Source organism: Bombus vosnesenskii, unplaced genomic scaffold, assembly GCF_011952255.1.
Source record: "Bombus vosnesenskii isolate JDL3184/JDL3185 unplaced genomic scaffold, Bvos_JDL3184-5_v1.1 scf7180000013351, whole genome shotgun sequence".
Lineage (NCBI taxonomy): Eukaryota > Metazoa > Arthropoda > Insecta > Hymenoptera > Apidae > Bombus > Bombus vosnesenskii.
This window is the reverse complement of record NW_022882987.1, coordinates 2,822,461-2,842,545: the sequence shown is the minus strand read 5'-3', so window position 1 is coordinate 2,842,545 and position 20,085 is coordinate 2,822,461. Positions and strand designations below refer to the sequence as shown.

The 20,085-nt window shown below is 39.4% G+C and overlaps 1 protein-coding gene across 1 annotated transcript in view; it reads left to right on the top strand.

The window, feature by feature from the left end:
* LOC117236688 (neural cell adhesion molecule 1) overlaps positions 1-20,085 on the top strand; it is a 306,271-nt gene that overhangs the window by 201,979 nt on the left and 84,207 nt on the right. Inside the window, exons 2-3 of the mRNA XM_033499841.1 lie at positions 12,533-12,665; positions 14,033-14,241. Coding sequence (XP_033355732.1) covers positions 12,533-12,665; positions 14,033-14,241 — 342 coding nt within the window. The remainder of the gene's footprint in view (positions 1-12,532; positions 12,666-14,032; positions 14,242-20,085) is intronic.

The window sequence follows — 20,085 nt, the reverse complement described above, 5'->3', positions numbered from 1 at the left end:
TGAATAGTTACCATGATTGTACAAACACATACACGTCCGCGTGCACGTCTATATACACATATACGTAGGAATAAAACATTTCAACGTTGAATGGTAACGAAACGACGAACGAAAATTTATGACACATCCATTGTTTCTCTGTATCCCGGGTTGAATTTCAATATTTTATTATCGGCACACGGAGAAGCCGGTTGGTTATTGTTAAAGGGAAAATAAATCGTCGTTGAAACGAGATTGCTTTTGATAACAACGTTGTAGGTGCGCGGCAACGTTCGAAATTTGAACTTATGAATTTTCCTGGTTTCATTAGCCAAGTAAATCCGACCGATATTCTCGACATTCTCGCTAATGTGCACGGTTAGCCAGAATACGCGATGCCAATATAGCCGCAGTTCTTACTCGAAAACCGCCGCTGATATTATTAAATTACAACTCGCCGAAAAACGCAGAAAAGTTCGATATCGCGTTTCGTTGGCTGAATATCGCGTGCGTCGTTCGCGTAATACCATTGCAACATGTCTGCCATTATTATGTAATGAATATTTAATAATATCGATACACACGATGTTTCGTTGTATCAGTTTCAGGGGAGAGCAGATTTCCAGTCGTAAACGATTTAATTAAGCGATTCTATCTCGGCCGCGAACTACTTTCACATAAATTATCGTTGCCGAATTTTCTCGTTAATCCATAATAAATAGCACACGCAAAACAAATAACAGTATTTTGCTCGATTAACATGTTGCGGCTTTGCGTTTGATCGGAATTAGCGCACGAATTTCGCTAGAAATACTCGGTTCTATTCGTGACATAGGATGGTTGGTTCATACTACAGTGAATATCCATTTTTTATGTTTTGGAAATTAGTTGACAGAGTTAGAAACAGTCGATATATTTTGCCGTTCGTTATTTCTTATGAACTTTTTCAGAAGGAAAATGTCGTTTGATAGACGATACTTTTAGTTGGACGTGAAATGCATCGTGTGATTCTGATGCAGTTGTCGCGGATGATGATTGACGCTGCCAGATGAAAAGAGAGTTTTGCGTTTCGTCCCGGGACTACCGGTGAACTCGTCAGTAAGGCTATGCCCAGTAGTCCCTGCCTTAGACGTAGAGGGATTCTCGCTAGGTGCGGTATTTGTATCATTCGCTCGTATATTCGACCGTTAGCGAGATAGACAGACTCGTTGTCGTCGTAGCCCTCTGGTGTTGGCGGTTGGTACCCGCGGATCGCCCGGGAGGTATTGCGCCGCGTTGATGCCTCGACCTGTCGGCGTCCTGTTGGTACCGATCCGCCACACAGTCTTCGAATTTTTATACCCGAGTCTCGGTCTTGTTTCAATAAATAGGAAGACTTTTAATGCTTTATAATACGTAGAAATATTAGATTGTAACATAAGTTTGTTTTTGCGTAATCCCCTAATATTTAGTCAACGGTGGAAACGAGACGAATATACAGGGTGGTTGGTAACTGGTGGTACAAGCGGAAAGGGGGTGATTCTACGCGAAAAAAGAAGTCGAAAATATAGATTAAAAATTTTTTTTTATTTTTTTTTAATTTTTTCATCGAGACAACGATCTACAGTGAGATCCGTTATAACGCATCGTATGCGTACCGAGCGAAAATTCAAAGTCGCTTTTCTCTACTTCTCTTTTCGCATAGAAACTTCTCTTTTCGCATAGAATCACCCCCTTTCCGCTTGTATCACCAGTTTTACCAACCATCCTGTATATTGCAAGGTAATACACATATTTTTTAATCTTCCCTAAACCTCGTTATTAATCTTTTGAATAAATCAACGTTTTGAATATGTAGTCTTTTCCTTTCTTTTTTCTTCTTTCTTTGAAAGATATATGAGTACTCTGTGCATATAATAAGTGAAAATTACTGCAGATGGTTTCAATGTTCGAGTAGACGCACTCTAGAGAATTTCTCTAAAAGAAGTCGCAGCGGAACGACGTGTAGGAATTAGTATACTGTGCAAATTGGCGAGCCAATTTACATTTGTAGAACGAACTTCGCGATGTGTACACCTACTCTCTTGTGTCCGCTTCAAACGAACTGTCGTTTGCTTATTTCCCCTATCGGTGGCGATGGTTCGTTAACCCTTTCACCAAGCTTTTGTTATCGGAGATGTAAAAGCTCGAGATTATATGGCAAAACGCTTGTACCTTTATATCATGCACATAAGTTTCTGCATATTTTTTGTATGCTTGTTAAAAATACGCGGGAATGTTGTAAAGATCGCTTGAAATTATTTTCAAAAGCATCAAGATAGCGGGCAACTGTACAAAATAACGGCGAACGCATAATAAAATGAAATAAATTTTAATTTCGTATCTTTTTACCATTTGGTTCTAGAGGGTAAATTATATATCATAATTATCATATTAATTTAATGAAAATTGTCCAATTACAATAGACTGTTGTAAGCTTGAAATATACGTGAATTCTCTTACTAACTGATTCTATATTTTAACGTTTAATATTGTCGTTAAATGAGCAATTGAATAATTCTTGGTCTATTATATAAATTAAATATACAATTTGATCTTATTTATATGGAACGAAATTACTAATATTGATTCCACATGAAACACGTCAAATTTTGCGCTTTCAAAGGATCAGTAATGCTGATAGAATATATCATAATGGAATAACAGAGGCGCATGAAATTTATCGAAACACCCGAAAGGACTTGTTTTATGGCTGCACCGCGATACAGTTGAACAAACAGGGGGATCAAAAAAATTTATGGAAGCCCTCCATTTTACGAGCAAATTAAACGTTTCCAGGAATCGAGAGGGCGTCGAAAGAATAGAATCGACAAGTATAATGCTGGTGGCAATTCTATAACGCGTTCGTAACAATCGTAATTTGTATTTTTTATAAAGAAATTTATAATAATCTGATTACGACGAATTTGAAAATCAGCTTACAACGAAAATGACAATCGTTAGTAATCGTTACTAAAATTTCCGATTTGTTCTATATTCGCACTACTTGTCGTGAAATGCATCTGTTCGATTAATTATACTAATACAATACAATAGTTATATTCCCATTATACTCACACCGTTATAATCGAGTGCTAATGCGTTTCTATAATTTTTGTCCGACTAGTTGGTTTCGAAGTTTATAGGCAAAATAACATGCCGGAAATTTCCCTTGAAACACACAAATCCACTTTCGAAAATTCATCGACGGAACAATGACGTGATCGTATTTCATAACCGTTCCGACGTTTCATTTGCATCCCTCGAAACGCTACACATCTAGAAACTCGCGTATTTGACTCCATCTCAAGCAGAGATTGAGAATACATTCAGTGACAAATATGAGCCTTGAAGTCTCACGAAACGTATTGATTTCAATATCAAAAAGTTCAAATAACCATAAACTCGAGTGCAACAGTTGTACAACCTGTCCAACAATTTCCCCTCAGAATTATACATGCAATTATAACTACAAATCCATAACATTACGCTGTTTCTACAAATTGGAAGAATCAATTCTAACGTCTATCAGCCTTTACACGTCGACAAAACCGAGAACAAACTTTGAAGCCCTCGAATCGTGAATCAACCAACCAGATAAGGAAACCCATAATTTCTCCGAAATTTTCATTCAACACGACGACCACCTTCACGATTCACGATCCAACACCTATCCTTCATCCGCAGCCGCAATCATGCCTGGTGATGGTCAAACACGGTGATTTCGACGCGGTGCGTTAATCAAGGGTCCAACTAGCGTCTGATACGATAAAATCGGAGCTAGAGCCTAAGCGGAGGCGTTTCTCTCTCGGCTGATGTTATCGATTCGAACAGCCGGCGGTGCGCTTCTGGCTGCCATCGCGACAGCCGTTTATGTACACGTTTCCCGCGATATGACAAACAGCATGACGCCGTGGCGGCCATAGTGTACGCAGCTCGTTGATACGCCGTGAAATGTCAGGCCAGCTTTTCGTGCGTCCATGCGCACGGTCAGATGAACGAGCTTCGAGGACGTGAGGACTCGAAACACTTAGATAATTATTATTACAGTGACTCGTGAAAGTACACTCCTCGCCAAAGAGATAGCCCAAGTGAGCTATCTTTAATTTCTCAATGACGCGTGTAAAGTTTTTCTCTGTAACGTATAATAGTCTGTAACGTATAATATCAAAACATTATGAGCTCAGGATATGCGGTTCGTTGAAAATAATAATCAACATAAATTGTAACTGACAATAATTACTTATCAAACATATATACTTATTTAATAATGGGTACATCCCCCCTTATTTTCTATTACTTCTATTGTACGATTTGGTATCGATTTATATAGTTTCTGGATGTAATTTTGACTTAACGTATTCCATTCGCGTACAATTGCATTTTTTTAATTCTTGTACGTATTGATACTGCTTTCCATTCGCGTATACGTCGTGAACAATTTCTGCCCAGCAATTTTCAATAATATTAAGGTCCGAGGAGCGTGCAGGCAAAACAGATATATTATTTTCATTAAAATATGATTGGACCAATCTTGATGTGTATGCAGATGCATTATCTTGTTGAAAGTTTTAATCAGGTCCAGTTCTGCATAATTATTTATTTGTTCCTTGATTAAATTTATGTATCGGACACTATTCATTCTTCCATTGATGAACTTGATACTTGTCTTGCCGAAATAGCTAATGCCGGCCCAAACCATCACGTTGCCTCCTCCCATTTGTCGTCGAATTGCCGACATTGTCTCTTTTCTTATGTCATGAAAATAATATTGGAACCCATCAGGACCATCCAAATTGAATCTTTTTCGTCTGAAAATAGTACCCTTCCCCATTTCCATTTCTTTTTCCAATGCATTCTTTCTTTTGCAAAGCGTAAACGTTCTACTTTGTATTTCGTTGTTAACGAACGTTTCTTTTTCAATTTTAGCCTCTTAATATCTTTGCAGGATAGTGGAACTCGACGAACACTTGAAACACTGGCACTAACACTAGATTTTTCCATTACTTGCTTCGTTGTTAACTGTGAGTTGGAAGGTACACGCAAAATTGTTCGCTTATTACGATCGGATAACGATGACGGCCGACCAGTACTTTTCGTTTTGTCATAATCTTCAACATTTTTTAAGAAATTGTGTATTACTTTACGACTTCATCTTATTACTTTCGATATTTTTGCTACTGATAACTGTCGCTGCTTTAGTTCAAGAATTTGCTTTTTTTCGGACTCGTTTAATTTTTTTCCGCATCCTACATACTTACAAATTTATAATTTATATAATACTGTACTGTAATCTTTACTCGTTGATAGATCATGAACTACTGAGCAATTTCTAAACATATTAACAGAGTGTGTTATCATTCCGACCTTAGTTTGGAATAGTTTTTCTTTGTTGTATACAAACATCTACGATATTGTGACTTATTTCCAGCAAGCCACATATCCTGAGCTCATAATGTTTTGATATTATACGTTACAGACGAAAAACTTTACATTCGTCATTGAGAAATTAAAGATAACTCACCTGGGCTATCTCTTTGACGAGGAGTGTATTTCTATTCTGTATTTGTATTCTGTCTCGTACGTATTATATGAAATATTTCAAAGTTTCATTGGGGCTGTAACGAGACACGACTGTCGTGATTCGATCAAGTATATTTATGGAAATTCATATTTTTAGAAATGTAACACGAACAGCGAGATGATGAGTAGGTAGATGATAGTTTTACTTTATCAAATAATCGTACTGTACGTATCGTATCGTACGCATTAGAGATATAATGAAAAGAGATAGAAACGTTTACAGATATTCGAATACTGTCGCGTGCCACTGTACGTTCAGACAGCTGTCTGATAAAAAAAAATCATGGCTTCCGCGCAAAAAACGACATGTGGTATATCGTTCGATGGAAAGAGATCTTCTCGAACTTCGTGCCCTTTTACCGCAGCTGTTTCAAGGTTGACGGAGCAGTGCTTTCCGCCGAATGGGAATACTTCGATGCTGTGTTTCAAGATGCTTGAACGCGAAAGTTGTTCGGGCAGTTTTGAGTTAAATTTTTCTAGATTTATTAGGTCATCCAATGAGTTCGTGCAGTTTATCGCGCTGCTGTTCCGAAGTTTTCTGCTTTAATATCCGTGCCTTTTTCTTGAGATATCAATGGACCGATATTGAAATATTCATTATCAATTTCGATAAAATTTCTTTGTACAGGTCACGAATTTTATTTTCATCCAGGATGGCCAGAATGTGCCGATTTTCAAGATCAAAATTTATTTACTGCAGACGATCGAGTCAGTTTACGCAACTACGACAGGATGAAATACTTTCACCGTAAATAAGTTTTCGATATATGTAAATCAATGTACCGGCTCTCGATTAAACACGGACAAATGTTACGGGAGATGTGTTAAAACTCATCACGGTACGAATTTATTGGACAAACTAACGTATCAAGGATTTAGTTCGTCGTAAAATTATCCTGCTCTGGGTCAAATTCGGTTTTGAATGATCAGTTTCTGGTAGAACTGAGATGAATGAAACTGACTAATCGTTCAGATGATCACGTGCGTCACGAGGATCCTCGAAAGCCTCGAAAAAATAACCATGCAGTTCGATGAAGAAACGCGATCGCGAATTTCTCAAGCAAAGTGGAACAGCGGGCAGTTTAAGGTAAGAGGTTCTACTGACCTGTTTTATTGTTATAGAGGTCTCTTAACTGCAGCATTCCTCAGGCGCAATCCTAATCCTCGAGACGCATGCCGCAGCACGGGTTATGAAAATGAAACAGAAGCATGCTTATTCCATTAGCTAATGGTCATTTCTGAATTATTCATAAAATAATAAACGAATTTTATTTAATTTTTATATTAATACAGTCGGTTTCGTTCTGGATATTATATCAAATTACCAAATACCTTTCAATTCCCTGAATGATTCGATGAGATTATTTCGCAGAGAGGACTTCGTAGTTGCGGTTCAGCGCCACAGGAATATTAATAATTGTGTCCATTAGAGGTCGCTACTAAATATCTCGAAAAGCGAGTGAATTTCTGTTTCCGATTGAAATTACTTCCAGATAATAGAATATCCAAAATAGAATATCTTGTCTTATTTTCCGTCTCTTAATATACTTTTCCATGTTTTCTATATTCCATTTTGTTTCTTATTTTGTTACGTTCGTCTCCTTATTATATCTCCCAAGTTTTAATTAAGGCTACTTTGTAATAATTCAAAAATAATTAAACCGCCCAATGGTAAATGAAAAGATCGAAAAGGTTCAGAGGCCAACAATAACTGGAAAACGTAAACTCTAAAATTGAACAGGAACCAAAAGACAAAGCATTCTCGGAAGTTTCTGCACGAGCAGACACTTTCAACAAGTTAGGACTTGGAAACTGAGTCGATCTATTTGCAGTGTCGCTCGATTAAATCGCATCCTTCCGGGGGTAATTATAATTCATTAAAAGGGAGGAGCTAAAAGGAATTAAACCGGTCGTTCGTGTCTCACGGTTAATTAAAAAAGGAGAAGCGTAAACGGTGTTGATGAAACAGAGGACGCGGACGGCGTTCAGCCCAGAGCACGAAGGTCCACTTTAAATTAATTGAAGCACGTAATTTCGTAACTGCGCCGAGTCTTTTACAGGCTACGTATGCAATTATTTTGTAACTTATTTTTTAAAACACTGCCGGTTATCTCTTCATGCCCCTCGCTTTTTTCCATCCCCGTGAGGCCATAAGATCTTCGGGCTATATGCTAAATGTTTTTGTAATTACGTGTAGATTACATCATCTGCCAGCATTTCTTGGTCCATTTGCGACCCAACATCTATCCGCCTCTTTCCTTTAATTAAACATTTGCATCGAGAGTAGCGTGAAATACTTGACGTCTACCTTAGAAAATTGCAAAGAAGCAATTATACGTTGCTTCCAGAGGAGTGAAAATTAATTAAAAATCTAATTAAAGTGTCTTTAAAGGGAACAATTCCTTGAAAGAGTCAAACGATAACAATAAACGGCAACTATATTTCGTCCGCGAAATTCCATCCCTTTCGCTACCGCCGGGTATCATATTGGTTCACCTGATCGGATATCCTTCCTCCACGTGACAAATGTTCCCATCAGACGCTACGTTACGCCACTACATTTGCCTCGCATCTGAAATGAAGCCCGCAGAGCGGACAGTAGTGGCGCGAGGGAAAAAAGAGGTCGCGGAACGCGAAACGCGTTACATCGATCCAACCATTTTGCACGAGGCAGAAGGCGAGACCGACCGGCTCGTGTCGAATGTCACGCCGGCATCCCATGGAACATGCTCGAATATCAATAAAGCAACGCTCGAGTGTAATCATATTTCACCGGCTGACAGAAAGAACGAATTCGAATCGAGGATTCGCGACCTGTGTCCTCTTTCTTCCTCAACCCCTGTGTATTTCTATTCATTTTGCTTCTTTGAAATCCGACAAATATAGCGAGGATGATAGACGTCGGTCGGATAACGCGTCCGAGCCGCAACCTCTATCCCGATATTCTCGAATGTGACGCATCTAGGTGGTGAACAAGCTTTAGAAAAGGGAGCACGAAGAGAAAGTAAAGAGGTGGTATCGTCTGAAAATCGACGGGGTTGGATCGAAGAACGAAACTTCTCGTCAATTTCCACGGCGAATGTTTCGAACTTCCTCTTCCACCACAGATTCGAAGAATAGAATATACGATGGGATTACGCGGCCTAATTTTCCATGGGAGGATCCTCTTTATACCTGGCAGGGCGAAATTCATGAATGTTCGATTACTTGATTGGATCTCGTGGAGATAGTAGCGGAGATTACGGGGAATCAGAATTCGCAATTTTCTGCCCCGAAATAATTTATTCCACGGTGTTGTTCAGTCGTTGGAGAACAGGATCTTCCGAGTTACGTTTGAAATAGGATATTCGTGTAAGATAGAAATTTGAATTCTTAGTTAACACTGATAAAATTCAATTTACAAATTGCAACGAAGAAAATTAGAACAGACAAATTGAAGTGCTCGATTAAGGAACAAACAACGGAGTGGTGCATAAAATTTGAATTCGTTATTCTAGCCATAACGCTGTAGAGAAAATCTAATGTTATAAATTGACTTAAAAAATTACAGATTAATTATTGCGTTAACACGTTCATACTTCGTGAGATAATCAACGTAATCCAAATCTCCGTACATTGGTTCCAACTTAACAATTCCAACCAGGAATTAAATCATCGCTGTCTGACAGAAGCTCGTTCTGTTCTTCCGCGAGACGTCCCGCCAAGGAAATCAACACACAGAGCTGTGCTTAATCCCACACCATCGTGAGCCTTAACAAACCGTGTCGCTACTCACACAGCTTCGTCACTGAAGCATGATAATCCACGCACCGGGTCGACAGATACGGATCTATTCTACTTAATCTCGGCAGTGAGGCGTGTAGTTATCGTGCCGCTAATTATTGACACGTACTACTTAATCTATACTACGAACTTCTGCGCACACCTGTTAATTACACGTCCTGCGCTGCTTAATTCTCGATATTATACGCATTAAGACATCGCGCCGGCCGACTAATTACCGAGTCGCGCCACTTGATACGAAAGTTACGAGGTCACGATCGAATCTGCCGACTAAGTACCGGCCTATACCACTTAATCCCGGTATCTTAGCCTGCTTAGGTGTTGCTCTCCGCCACTTCATTCAGCCGCTTGAACACGCCCGTCGTCGTTCTGCAAACATTCGCGCGCCTCGCGTGTTCACCTGGCATGTTCCATGCGCGCGCTTTATGCTCATTACCAGTTGCTCTCGTGGCGACCCGATTATGCGAAAAGAGGAGGCCACACGTTCGAGAAAGAGAAAGAAAAATTTCAGGAAAGAAAGCTTGTACGTAGAGGATGATAACGTTACATCGCGAATCTTCAGTGGTCAGTGCAAACGCGATAAGCGTATTACGTTTCTCCAAAGCTTGCTTTGCTGAAAACCACGTTCTTTTCTGGCTTCGCTGGATACGGAAACAGACGTAGAGGCTGAAGGAACCTAACCAGAGCTCTCAGGCAGCGAATGCGAATCTCTGAGTAAAACGATACCACTTTTTCCTTTCTAGTGATACGATAGGATCTCTTTTACGAATCTGGAATCATACTAATGTGATATCGTTGAGTGTGAACACTGGGGATTATCGAACGTTATGAATGTGTTTGCTAAATCCATAAACTATTAATTAATTGACGATATTAGTACATTGGTGACTAGACGTTATAGTAGTCAGCTACTTTTCTACGTTGAATATTTTTCGTATAAAATGAGTAATACACACAGTAGCAGATACGTTAACTGGTCAGACTTGTCGAGATGATTACACTCGTGTCTCTCAAAAGAAAGGAAAGATACTTGGAATTTCCTAAAAATCTCTCTCTCTCTCTCTCACTCACTCACTCACTCACTCACTCATTCACTGAGTAAGCAGTTAAATTTTCTCATCAAATCTACTCATATTTCGTCAGTCAAGTTACAGTCAAATAATATAGTGAAACAAAAAATGTAATAACACGAATCAGTAGATAACTAAAAGCCTAACAAATAACTTCAGAAGAAACATCAGATCGCGCGTCTGGCGTAAACAAACTTCGTTCCAACGTTCTTAACAGGCTCATCCCAGTTAATCAGAAAATTGGCTGCAAGCTGATGCAGCATCCACGCGATTAAAGCCATTCACGCGATAAATAACTCGCGTCCGAAACCAACCAATAGCTACCTTTTGTTTCTACGCGTGTTTCATCGTTGCTGTAGGGTACAGTATCCATTTGTTTCGAAGATAATGCGTCGATCGCGAGGTCAATGCTTTCACCGCCGCGAGCGCAATGTAAAACGATGATTTCTCATTTCGTACGCTCGTCTTTAATCGTAGAACGCTCGCATCTGGGTCACTGGAGGACAACTGGAGATTCGTTTTCCCGGCAACGACAACGAGTAGAGCGTCTTCGTTTCGTTTTATTTCATGTATTTCTTTCCTGTTCCTCCACTTCATTTCTTTTCGCTTTTGTTTTCAGAACAACTGGTTAAGTAGGAGGGTTTTCATGTGGACCGTGGAGCACAGAAGCGGCATTTCACCCGAGAAACGAGCTTTCAGAAAACGCGCGTTTCCGTGCGGTATTGCGCTGTTCAAGGGACGCGTGACTTTCCCGGCTCGTCGGAAAAGTCAACTCTCGGAATTCCCAACCGAACGTCGCGATGGAATTTTCGAGAAATTAATGGTCGTATATAGAGCGTTGGAAAAGGAACGTTTGAAATCTTTGAATGGTCGTAATAAGCGCCAAGAAAGAAATACTTCCTCTAAAATATAATTTTGCACCGGCCTTGCAAAGGCTGTAAAAGCTGCCTATAAGGAAAATGCAGTTAAGTTACGGCAGCGAGTAGAAATTGTGACAAATGGAGAAAAAGTTCTGTGAATAGAACATGGAAAAATTTATATATGTTAACGACATGTAGTCAAATAGAAACATGTTGGAAACTATTAAAAATGTACGTGCTTATTTTTATGCTATTTAAATATACGCACTGTCAGTTTTCAAGTTTAAATTTTCTGAGAACAAAAAAAAAGATAAAATAAATCGGAAACCGTAAAATTCTGTCAAAGTCCCGACAGTTGATATCTCTCCTTTTCCATAGTTAAAATAACCGGTTTAAACTAAATACATTACCATTTACAACTCTCAAAGTAAAACATAAATCGCGATTATTTTCTAGAAAATACGTTCTCCGAGGACGATGCCTTCTGGATCGGTTTTCTGAATTTTGCATGTGGTCCGCGGCACTCGGCCGCATAAACATGCAGGTGTGCATTACGGATACGCTACGCGAGTCGCTGCTTTGGGCTGGGCTGCGAGAAGGCGGCCCATAAATCTTAAGTTCGTTCCTTCATCCGAGCCGAGGGACTCGCAAAATATAAATCATCATTCCGGATTACGTGACTGACAAGTTTCCACCAAAAAGTTCTTAGCCTTTCAACGCGCTTCATACAATACTATCTCATTGACGTATATTAACATACAAAAAATCATGTATTTCTTACTCCAACATCTCTTAGTAACTTCAAGTAGAAACGTCTCTTGTTGTCATTTGCAAAAAAGTTACATATACCATTTCATCGATGATACTGTGAAGGAAGCGTTAGTTTGCGTTGCCTTGAAAGTTAAGGAGCATTAAACCACGAGCCATTAGCTCACAAGGATAGTAGAAGATCTTAAGTTAGTTCAGATTTAGTATTGGTTCCTCGCCATAGGTTTCTTCGCTCAAGATACTCAACATTTTTCGAAATATACCTATTTAATACGTCATACCCGAATTTGTTATATTGTTCGTTATTTAAACTCTAAATTGAACATATTGAATAAATTTTCTACCACTGCCATCGCCTGATTTTTTTCTAAAAAATGGTTATTCGTCTTTCAGGCGAATTATGATAGATTTATCCAAATTAATGAGAAATCGGCATCGCCAGTAAAAGTTTCGTATTTTTCTCTGTTTCAGTCCCGATATCGCACATAGTGGCGCTTGTCGGTGATCCAACGTACCTTCCCTGCGACATATCAACCACTCACGAAGGGGATTCGGTGCACCTAGTGCTGTGGTACCGCGAGGACCTCGGTACATCCGTTTACAGGTAAGAAGCAAATCAATTTGTACACAGTCCTTTATGTGCACGATCAAGTAGCCGTGGGTCGTTTCTCTATCTGACTACGACAGCCTGGTAAACCAGGTCGTCGACGAGGCGCAAGGTTAGTGTGGCCGATATCGAGCGAGGCAAGCAGCAGTCTGGTCGCGACAGAAAATTTATTCCACGTCGAACGAGTCGCGACGGTCAACCGGAGTTTCTCCTTCAATGATTCGCCTATGTGACTTCATTGATTATGTTTCAAAGTTAAAGCTTTCGCTCGTTTAACAGCATAACGTATAAGCAACATGAAAACGATATATACGTGTTTGCATTTTGAACTTTCTTATACAATTAAACTGATATTGTTATATTTAACGAATTACAAATTAGAATTAATCAATTCCCTTGCATAGAACTAGTACATTTCATAAATAAAATTTACATTATGCTCGAAATATCTATATGCGCCACAGTTTTTCTCAATAGTTCTTATTTTGTCAGCCATTAATTTTCTTTATTAAAATTTTCTACCTCTATCGAAAAGATAATAAATACATCCATACGATGCCGCTTCGTCATCACAGTTAAATTCTATGTTCTGAATAGTACTAGAAAATTCATTATACGTGTTTAGAAACGAATGAGGGGCGCTCGCGTTATAGTTCATATTCATAAGTCCGTTTTTTATCGCGACTCAGTCTGTAGTCGTGCGCTGCTTTTCAAATACGTCCACCTTTTGTACGAAGGAGCTCGTCGTACTAACGCCAAAACTAATGGGAATCTTAAAACGCGCACGTCTGACGTTTACATTTAAAACTGTCTGATTCATTCGCGCTACCTCATGGTAGTTTAATTTATTCAGCGTGATACTCCGGGCATACGTCTATCCGCTTGTGACGTTAATTAAAATAATTATGATAAAACTTCGGCACCGTTTTCTACACTCGTCTTAAGCGCTCTGCAAACTCTTCATGCGAAATCTGGTATCTTGTGTCTCGCTTGAATAAACGGATCATTGTTGGAGGACCACTACCATTGTTAGATTACGTTCCTACTATATTATCACAAAGACGTAACGTCGTATCTAGTATCTTAATTTTGCACGAATAAATGATGTATAAATTTGAGGATTGATTCAAAGGATATGCGTGTAGACCGATATGTATAATACACGTGAAATACAGTTGCGTGTGCGGTAAAAATGTGCTTATGAAGTCTTTAAAAACGTAGAGCGATTTGATTGCTGAAGACTTCAATATGAGTCGTCGTGTGGGAACAGCCGTTTCTTTTTTTTTTTTATAATAATTAATAAGTCACTGTTACTATTTTCTCATTCAACAGTTTTTATTTTAAATTGTCGTATGTTCATTTAGTGTCGATGCGAGGGATCGGGATTTTGGTATTGCCGAACGATGGTCGGACGACACTGTGTTTTCGAATCGAGCATATTTCATGCCGGACAAGAAACCGGCCGAACTCGGCGTGGACCACATAAGGGAAGAGGACGCTGGCATCTACAGGTGTCGCGTCGATTTCCAGATCGGCCAGACACGAAACTCCAAAGTCAATTTAACGGTGATAGGTAAGTACTTTCCACCCTTTCGCTTTATATTTTTTATCCTTGATGTTCGCCGTTAGGCTAAATTTATATCTGATGAGACAGATATCACTTTTGAGGATTAGAATTTCGTGGTGCAGTCAGAATTTCGTAGGATTATTCAAAGTCTAACAATGTATCAGAGTATAGTAGAACGAAGTTTATACGAACTTGTTGGGAAACATATAATTTATATAATTGTAGTTGATGTAATGAGGGTCCACTGATTCCTCTCACTACCTATTTTCGTCTATGTAATAGGATTTCACATTCGGATGAGTAGATTCATTCAACAGTTCGTTTAACCAAACCGTAACTAAAATTTCATGTAACTAAAATAAAAGAAGTTCATAAAAACGCGATTCTATTATATTGAAAACGCAGCTGTTGGAGATATGTAGAATAAAAAGTGGAAATACTATAGCGCCGTTAACAAGCACAAGACTCGTACAGCAAAACTAGATATGCGCTAATGAACGAAGCACACTAGTCGCCAATCATTCGCACTCACTTATTCGATACGTTCCATTCTCGTTCTGAATGATCCTTTAAATTATAGAGAGAATTTAGACAACACTATCGTTCAACATTCGGGCTCCATACTCGGTCACAAAATCTATTTTTAATGACAGTATCGCAGTGCGTATGGAATGAAAAAAAAGTCGATCGAAAGAGAAATACTCGTAAGTAAATAATAGAAATTAATTCGACAAACCGCGATACTGTTTCTGTAGAGAGATTTTCTTTTCATTCCATTAGAAAAATTGCAAAAAAGAGAGAAAAGGGGAAACAAGAGTGGCTAAAACACGGTCGATACGCAGCATCTGTTTATTCACGGGGATGTCATGTTGCGTGAATACCTGTAGCACGTGGAACGCGATCGAATATTCGCCAGCACATATTGTTGTCGAATGGCAAACAGAATTTCCTGTCGGTAGACAATAAAGAGATCTATCAGCTATCGTTCGAAATCGTGCTTCACGTTTGAAAATCCACGAACAATCGACACCCTACCGGATAAAGAACGTCTGTAGCGATGATACTGGTTTCGATAGAATATCGCTATTCTGCGTTTCCATAAATCCACGATGCCATTTTTCCCACTTGGCGTTCGTGAAACTCAAGATACGCGTAGTCTCGAGTTTCAGCGAGTTTTCTGCGCTTACAACCCTATCGTTCAGCTAAGTGTCAGGAAAGAAATAAACGAATGGCGGTGGACGCTTTTGGCCACTAACCGAGCGTCTCCGTTAAGCGCACGCAACAACACAAAAAGAGATATATATTAAGATAAAACTATGCCAGCTGTCGTGGGACAATGGCGTGCCGCACCATGTAGTGGCATTCTCCGAGAGTTGCACGCGTTTTATCTGGCCGGCGCATCGCCGCGCTTCGAGCTTTTAACGTTCCTCGCTGTCGTAACGATCTATGCACCAGAAATTCGACAGGATCGTAGAGAATCACGTGACTTTTTGAAGCACGTGCTATTATTATGACGGTGGGAATGTAGTCCTTCGATGTTAAAATCGATCAAGAGATCAGAGTGATACACGATGAAAATTATTGACGATTTAGGAATCAGCTTAACAAGAATTTTAGTCAATTTATACGTTGTCACATGATCCAGCAATGATAGACATTTGGAAGGATATTTGTTAGATAATTTGATAATCAAAAACAAATCATTTACGAGAAATATATCTGAGTGTGTAAAATTCGTCTGCAAAAAAATTAGCTTTCCAGGAACTTCAGTTGAAATTTCGAAACTAAGAAAAACTAGAATCGATCAGATGAATTCTCGATAGTTCTAGTAGTCTAACCAAACACAGCCCTATTCCACTTGTTCAAAACTACTGCCCATAGTTACTGGAAACGATTAAAATATATCCTTCTTTCTTCTTTAAATCCTTAATATTTCATGTACACATAAAATATATGTTTGACCCAGTTATCAGATACGAGTTCACTTTGCTGGTCGGACCAAACGCTACGTCGTTCTACTTATCTAGATTCACTGCCGACAATTAGTCAAACCTACTATCAATTTTCTTTTTTAAATATCCAATATTCTATGTACACACGAAATGTATATGTTTGACCTGATACTATTCGATTCTATTAAACTAACCAAACATGCTCTTATTCTACTTATCCAGATCTATCGCTGACAGTTTCGCGAAACCGACTATCTTCCCTCTTTTTCTTTCGAATCAGCGTTCTATGTACAACGTGTACACGCGATATACATGTCTGATCAGACACAATCTGATTCTACTAGTCAGACCAATTACCGGCGATGCAGCGAAACCGAACAAAGATTATCTCTCGCTATTCAAATCTCCCATTTTCCTCGTGCATATTGCACGGAACAATTCCACTAAAAACGATATTATTTTACTTGTGGCCTGGTTTGAGTATATTAACGACCATCCGTTTCCATCGAGGCGCATGATGTCCACGAGGATTGAAATCGGCCGATTAATGCTCGCGATACGCCGAACAAAGGAACGATAATATTTATCTGCTACCCGGGTAGGCCGATTCGGTCAGAATTTTACGAACGAACGGCGGTAAAAAAAAGACCGCGGGACGCGTTTAAATAAAACGCGATATCGCATAACGTTTTATTGCGCGAATGAAATCGTTAAAGTCGTAAATATCATAGTAGAAACGCGTGACTTGCCTTTTTCGCTCGTGAGCACAAGCACGATTCTTTATTCTCGTGATTTCATTAATCATTGGCGATCATTAGCACGAATATTTATAGAACGAAATAATCGAACACGTATCTATTTAGAAATTAAACATTTGTATTCTCGATACTTGTTGCATATCCATACATTGAAGTTCGCATAGAGGCAACCGCTCTAAATGATCGAACGTGGTGAGTGTTTATAAACCGCGATCCTCCGAATTCGACAACGCGGTTAGGTTATGCTCCAAGTTATTATTTCTCATGGCTACGAATATCGAGGATATGAAATGTAATCTACGATTCCACAACCGTTATAAATTAGTTTGATCCTTTATTCAACCTCTTTGACCCGACAAAATGGCGATAAATGTATTTGTTTTTTGAATGAAAAATATGCGAGGCAAACGCGATAGATAAGGATATTCGCAGTGGAATTATGTCTCAAATAAAATTGAAACTTTTCAGTTAGAAATAACTATAATTCGACGATAAATGTTTACGCAAATCCATATTTCTTCAGACCCTGACGAAGAAGTGATTACTTGAACGAAACACATAATAATGGACAAGAGAAAGTTCGTTTTGTTGTACTTTAAAAAGAACTTTGAAAAATAATAGAAAATGAAACTATGTTTGACAAGAACCACGAATAAATATATGTCGGAGATGAAAGAACACCGGAGCCTTTGGAATTTTGGATAATCCCGCAACATTCTAATCTAGAGTCTACTATAACTGTAATTAAACAATTGTAGTTATTCAATCCGATTGTAATTGTTCGCGAGTTGTGATAATGAGCTTGGGCTCGAGGCGACAGCCAGTCGCCGAACGTAGCCGCGGTCACGGGATGAACGCTTTGTCTAACAAAAGTATGGAGTAATTCTATAGCTCTCCTTAAAAGAAATATTTGTGACGGCACGCGACAGTAAACATTCCAACGGTTTCTGTCCCGTGGCTCGCCACACGCAGACCCTATTCTTCGAGCAAGATGATTGTCAGATGTCGATGCGTCTCCGGAGTACATGTTCAGCTAGCCTGAGGGCCCGTCATAAATCTTAGAATTTAGTTGACTAAAGTCCTTCAAACAAACAGTCTTTGTCCCAGCTACGGGAAGATAGGAGAGACCTATTTTTCAACGAACGGCGTCTCCTACTAACAACTTTCCCTCGAGGGCGGCTAGCATCTTTTTCTAACCACCGATATGGAGATTGACCAATTAGCAGCAATGCCAAATTCCCTCACCTTCTGAACGAAGGGTATCCTCGACGAATCCGATGATCTCGTGTCCTCAGACACACCCCATCATAGTTTTCCTCTGCAGCATCATCGCGACGGAGAGTCATTCTCTCGTGAGGTCGTATTAGCGAGTTACTTAGAGTCTGTACGCTCGGCGGATATTCCACGTTTTCGCAAAGAGTCGGACTTAGATTTTTGTGAGCACGTACATCTATCATCCCGTTGACCGCGGATTCGTTATTGAACCTAAGACCAACATCACTAGTATCGCGAGTGTCCAACCGCCGCGGTTGATTGTCGAGTCGGTAGCATCCATACTCGTATTAACAGACCGTACCTTCGTTATAACACGACGATGGCCGATTCCAATGAAGATTCATCAAATCCCCACAACCTTATTCCTGACCCTTCTCCGACATATATACCCTGAAATAAATGACTATTACCCACGCGATAAAAAATATATAATACAAAAGTTGCCAATACTCATGGATCACACATACAACATTCTTTACAAATTTAGTTCTTCATAAATGGATCTGCGGTTTAATCGTACATTCTCCGTCGCAAAAATAGAGGATGATTGCACTATTGAATCTGAATTCTGAATCGCCAGAGTGTAAAAAAATCTAGAAAATAGATCGTGCCATGAAACCTCCCTTAAAACACGTAGAAATATATTGAGAAGGTAGTATGGTTCGGACAGCTTCGAAGTATCGATCACTGGTCCGGCTAGTGATCTTTGGCACGGATATGAAGTCTCGTCGACTTTAACGAGGAACTTCTCCGTTGATTTCGATTTTCTTTCTCCAACCGGGGAAGAGATGCACGTCGACACGAATATGGTTTCCGGAGATCTTCGTTTCCAAGAGACGCGTCTCATCGTCTGACTACCATCAGAGCACTCGTTCTCCGATTTTTGCTTTGACTTTCATTTCCTGAGTCGCAGCCGGATACGAAGGAATCGAAGTCGGTGCAGAAACACGAACAGACCGATATACAGTCTGTATGCGATGTAATTTACGTTCCTTTGGCACGTTTCTCTGGTTACGGGTGCTCAAGCACACGATACTGTTACGAATCGTTAGTTGCGTAAGTCGCTTTGAAGCCGTGCCGATTTCGATGTTGTTACCGTTAAAGACTTAGCGAATACAGGACTGAGATTACGTAATTGGCTATCGACAAACGGAGGAACGTTAAACTCAATGGTTTGGTCGAGGATAGTTACTCATTACGACGAACAGTCAGAGTAAGATGTGTACAGAAACTTGCGCTGATTAATCGGGTTACGTAGAGTAGAGCTGTTTGAAAAGTTAAACGTTTGCAAGAACAATATTAATTTTACTTATATACAGAAAAAAGTATTTACGTATATCCTTCGTTCCCAATGAAGCGCTTCTTTATCGGGTTTATGTGTATCTCGTTTGAATAATATCCAATTTTTGTAAGATTAATTAATTAATGTAAAATATCATTTATTTTAACAGAGGCGAGACGACATTTAAAAAGAGTGAAATTCTTAAATAAACAAGCTATTATATCCAAAAAATGGACAATCGAAACGACTCGTTACTTGTCCTCGTCAGCTATCAAACTAGTTTATTGGTTCATGGAAAAAGAGAAACACAGATGCAGTAACCAATATATTAAGAAAAGAGCTAGGAAGTAATGGAGTTTCCTTTACAGCATAATAAACCTCATACATGACATGATATAAATCATTACAGGAAGACGTAAACCAGTCCCGGAACAAATCGACGTTATTCCCAAGCGTCTCACATTGTCTCGAGACATCCTTCCTACTTTATATCTAGGGATACGTGTGTCCCTGCAACTAGCCTATGGTAGCACAGCCTGAGAGAATTCTTCGTACAATTGGGGAACGAAAGGGTTGTCCCTAA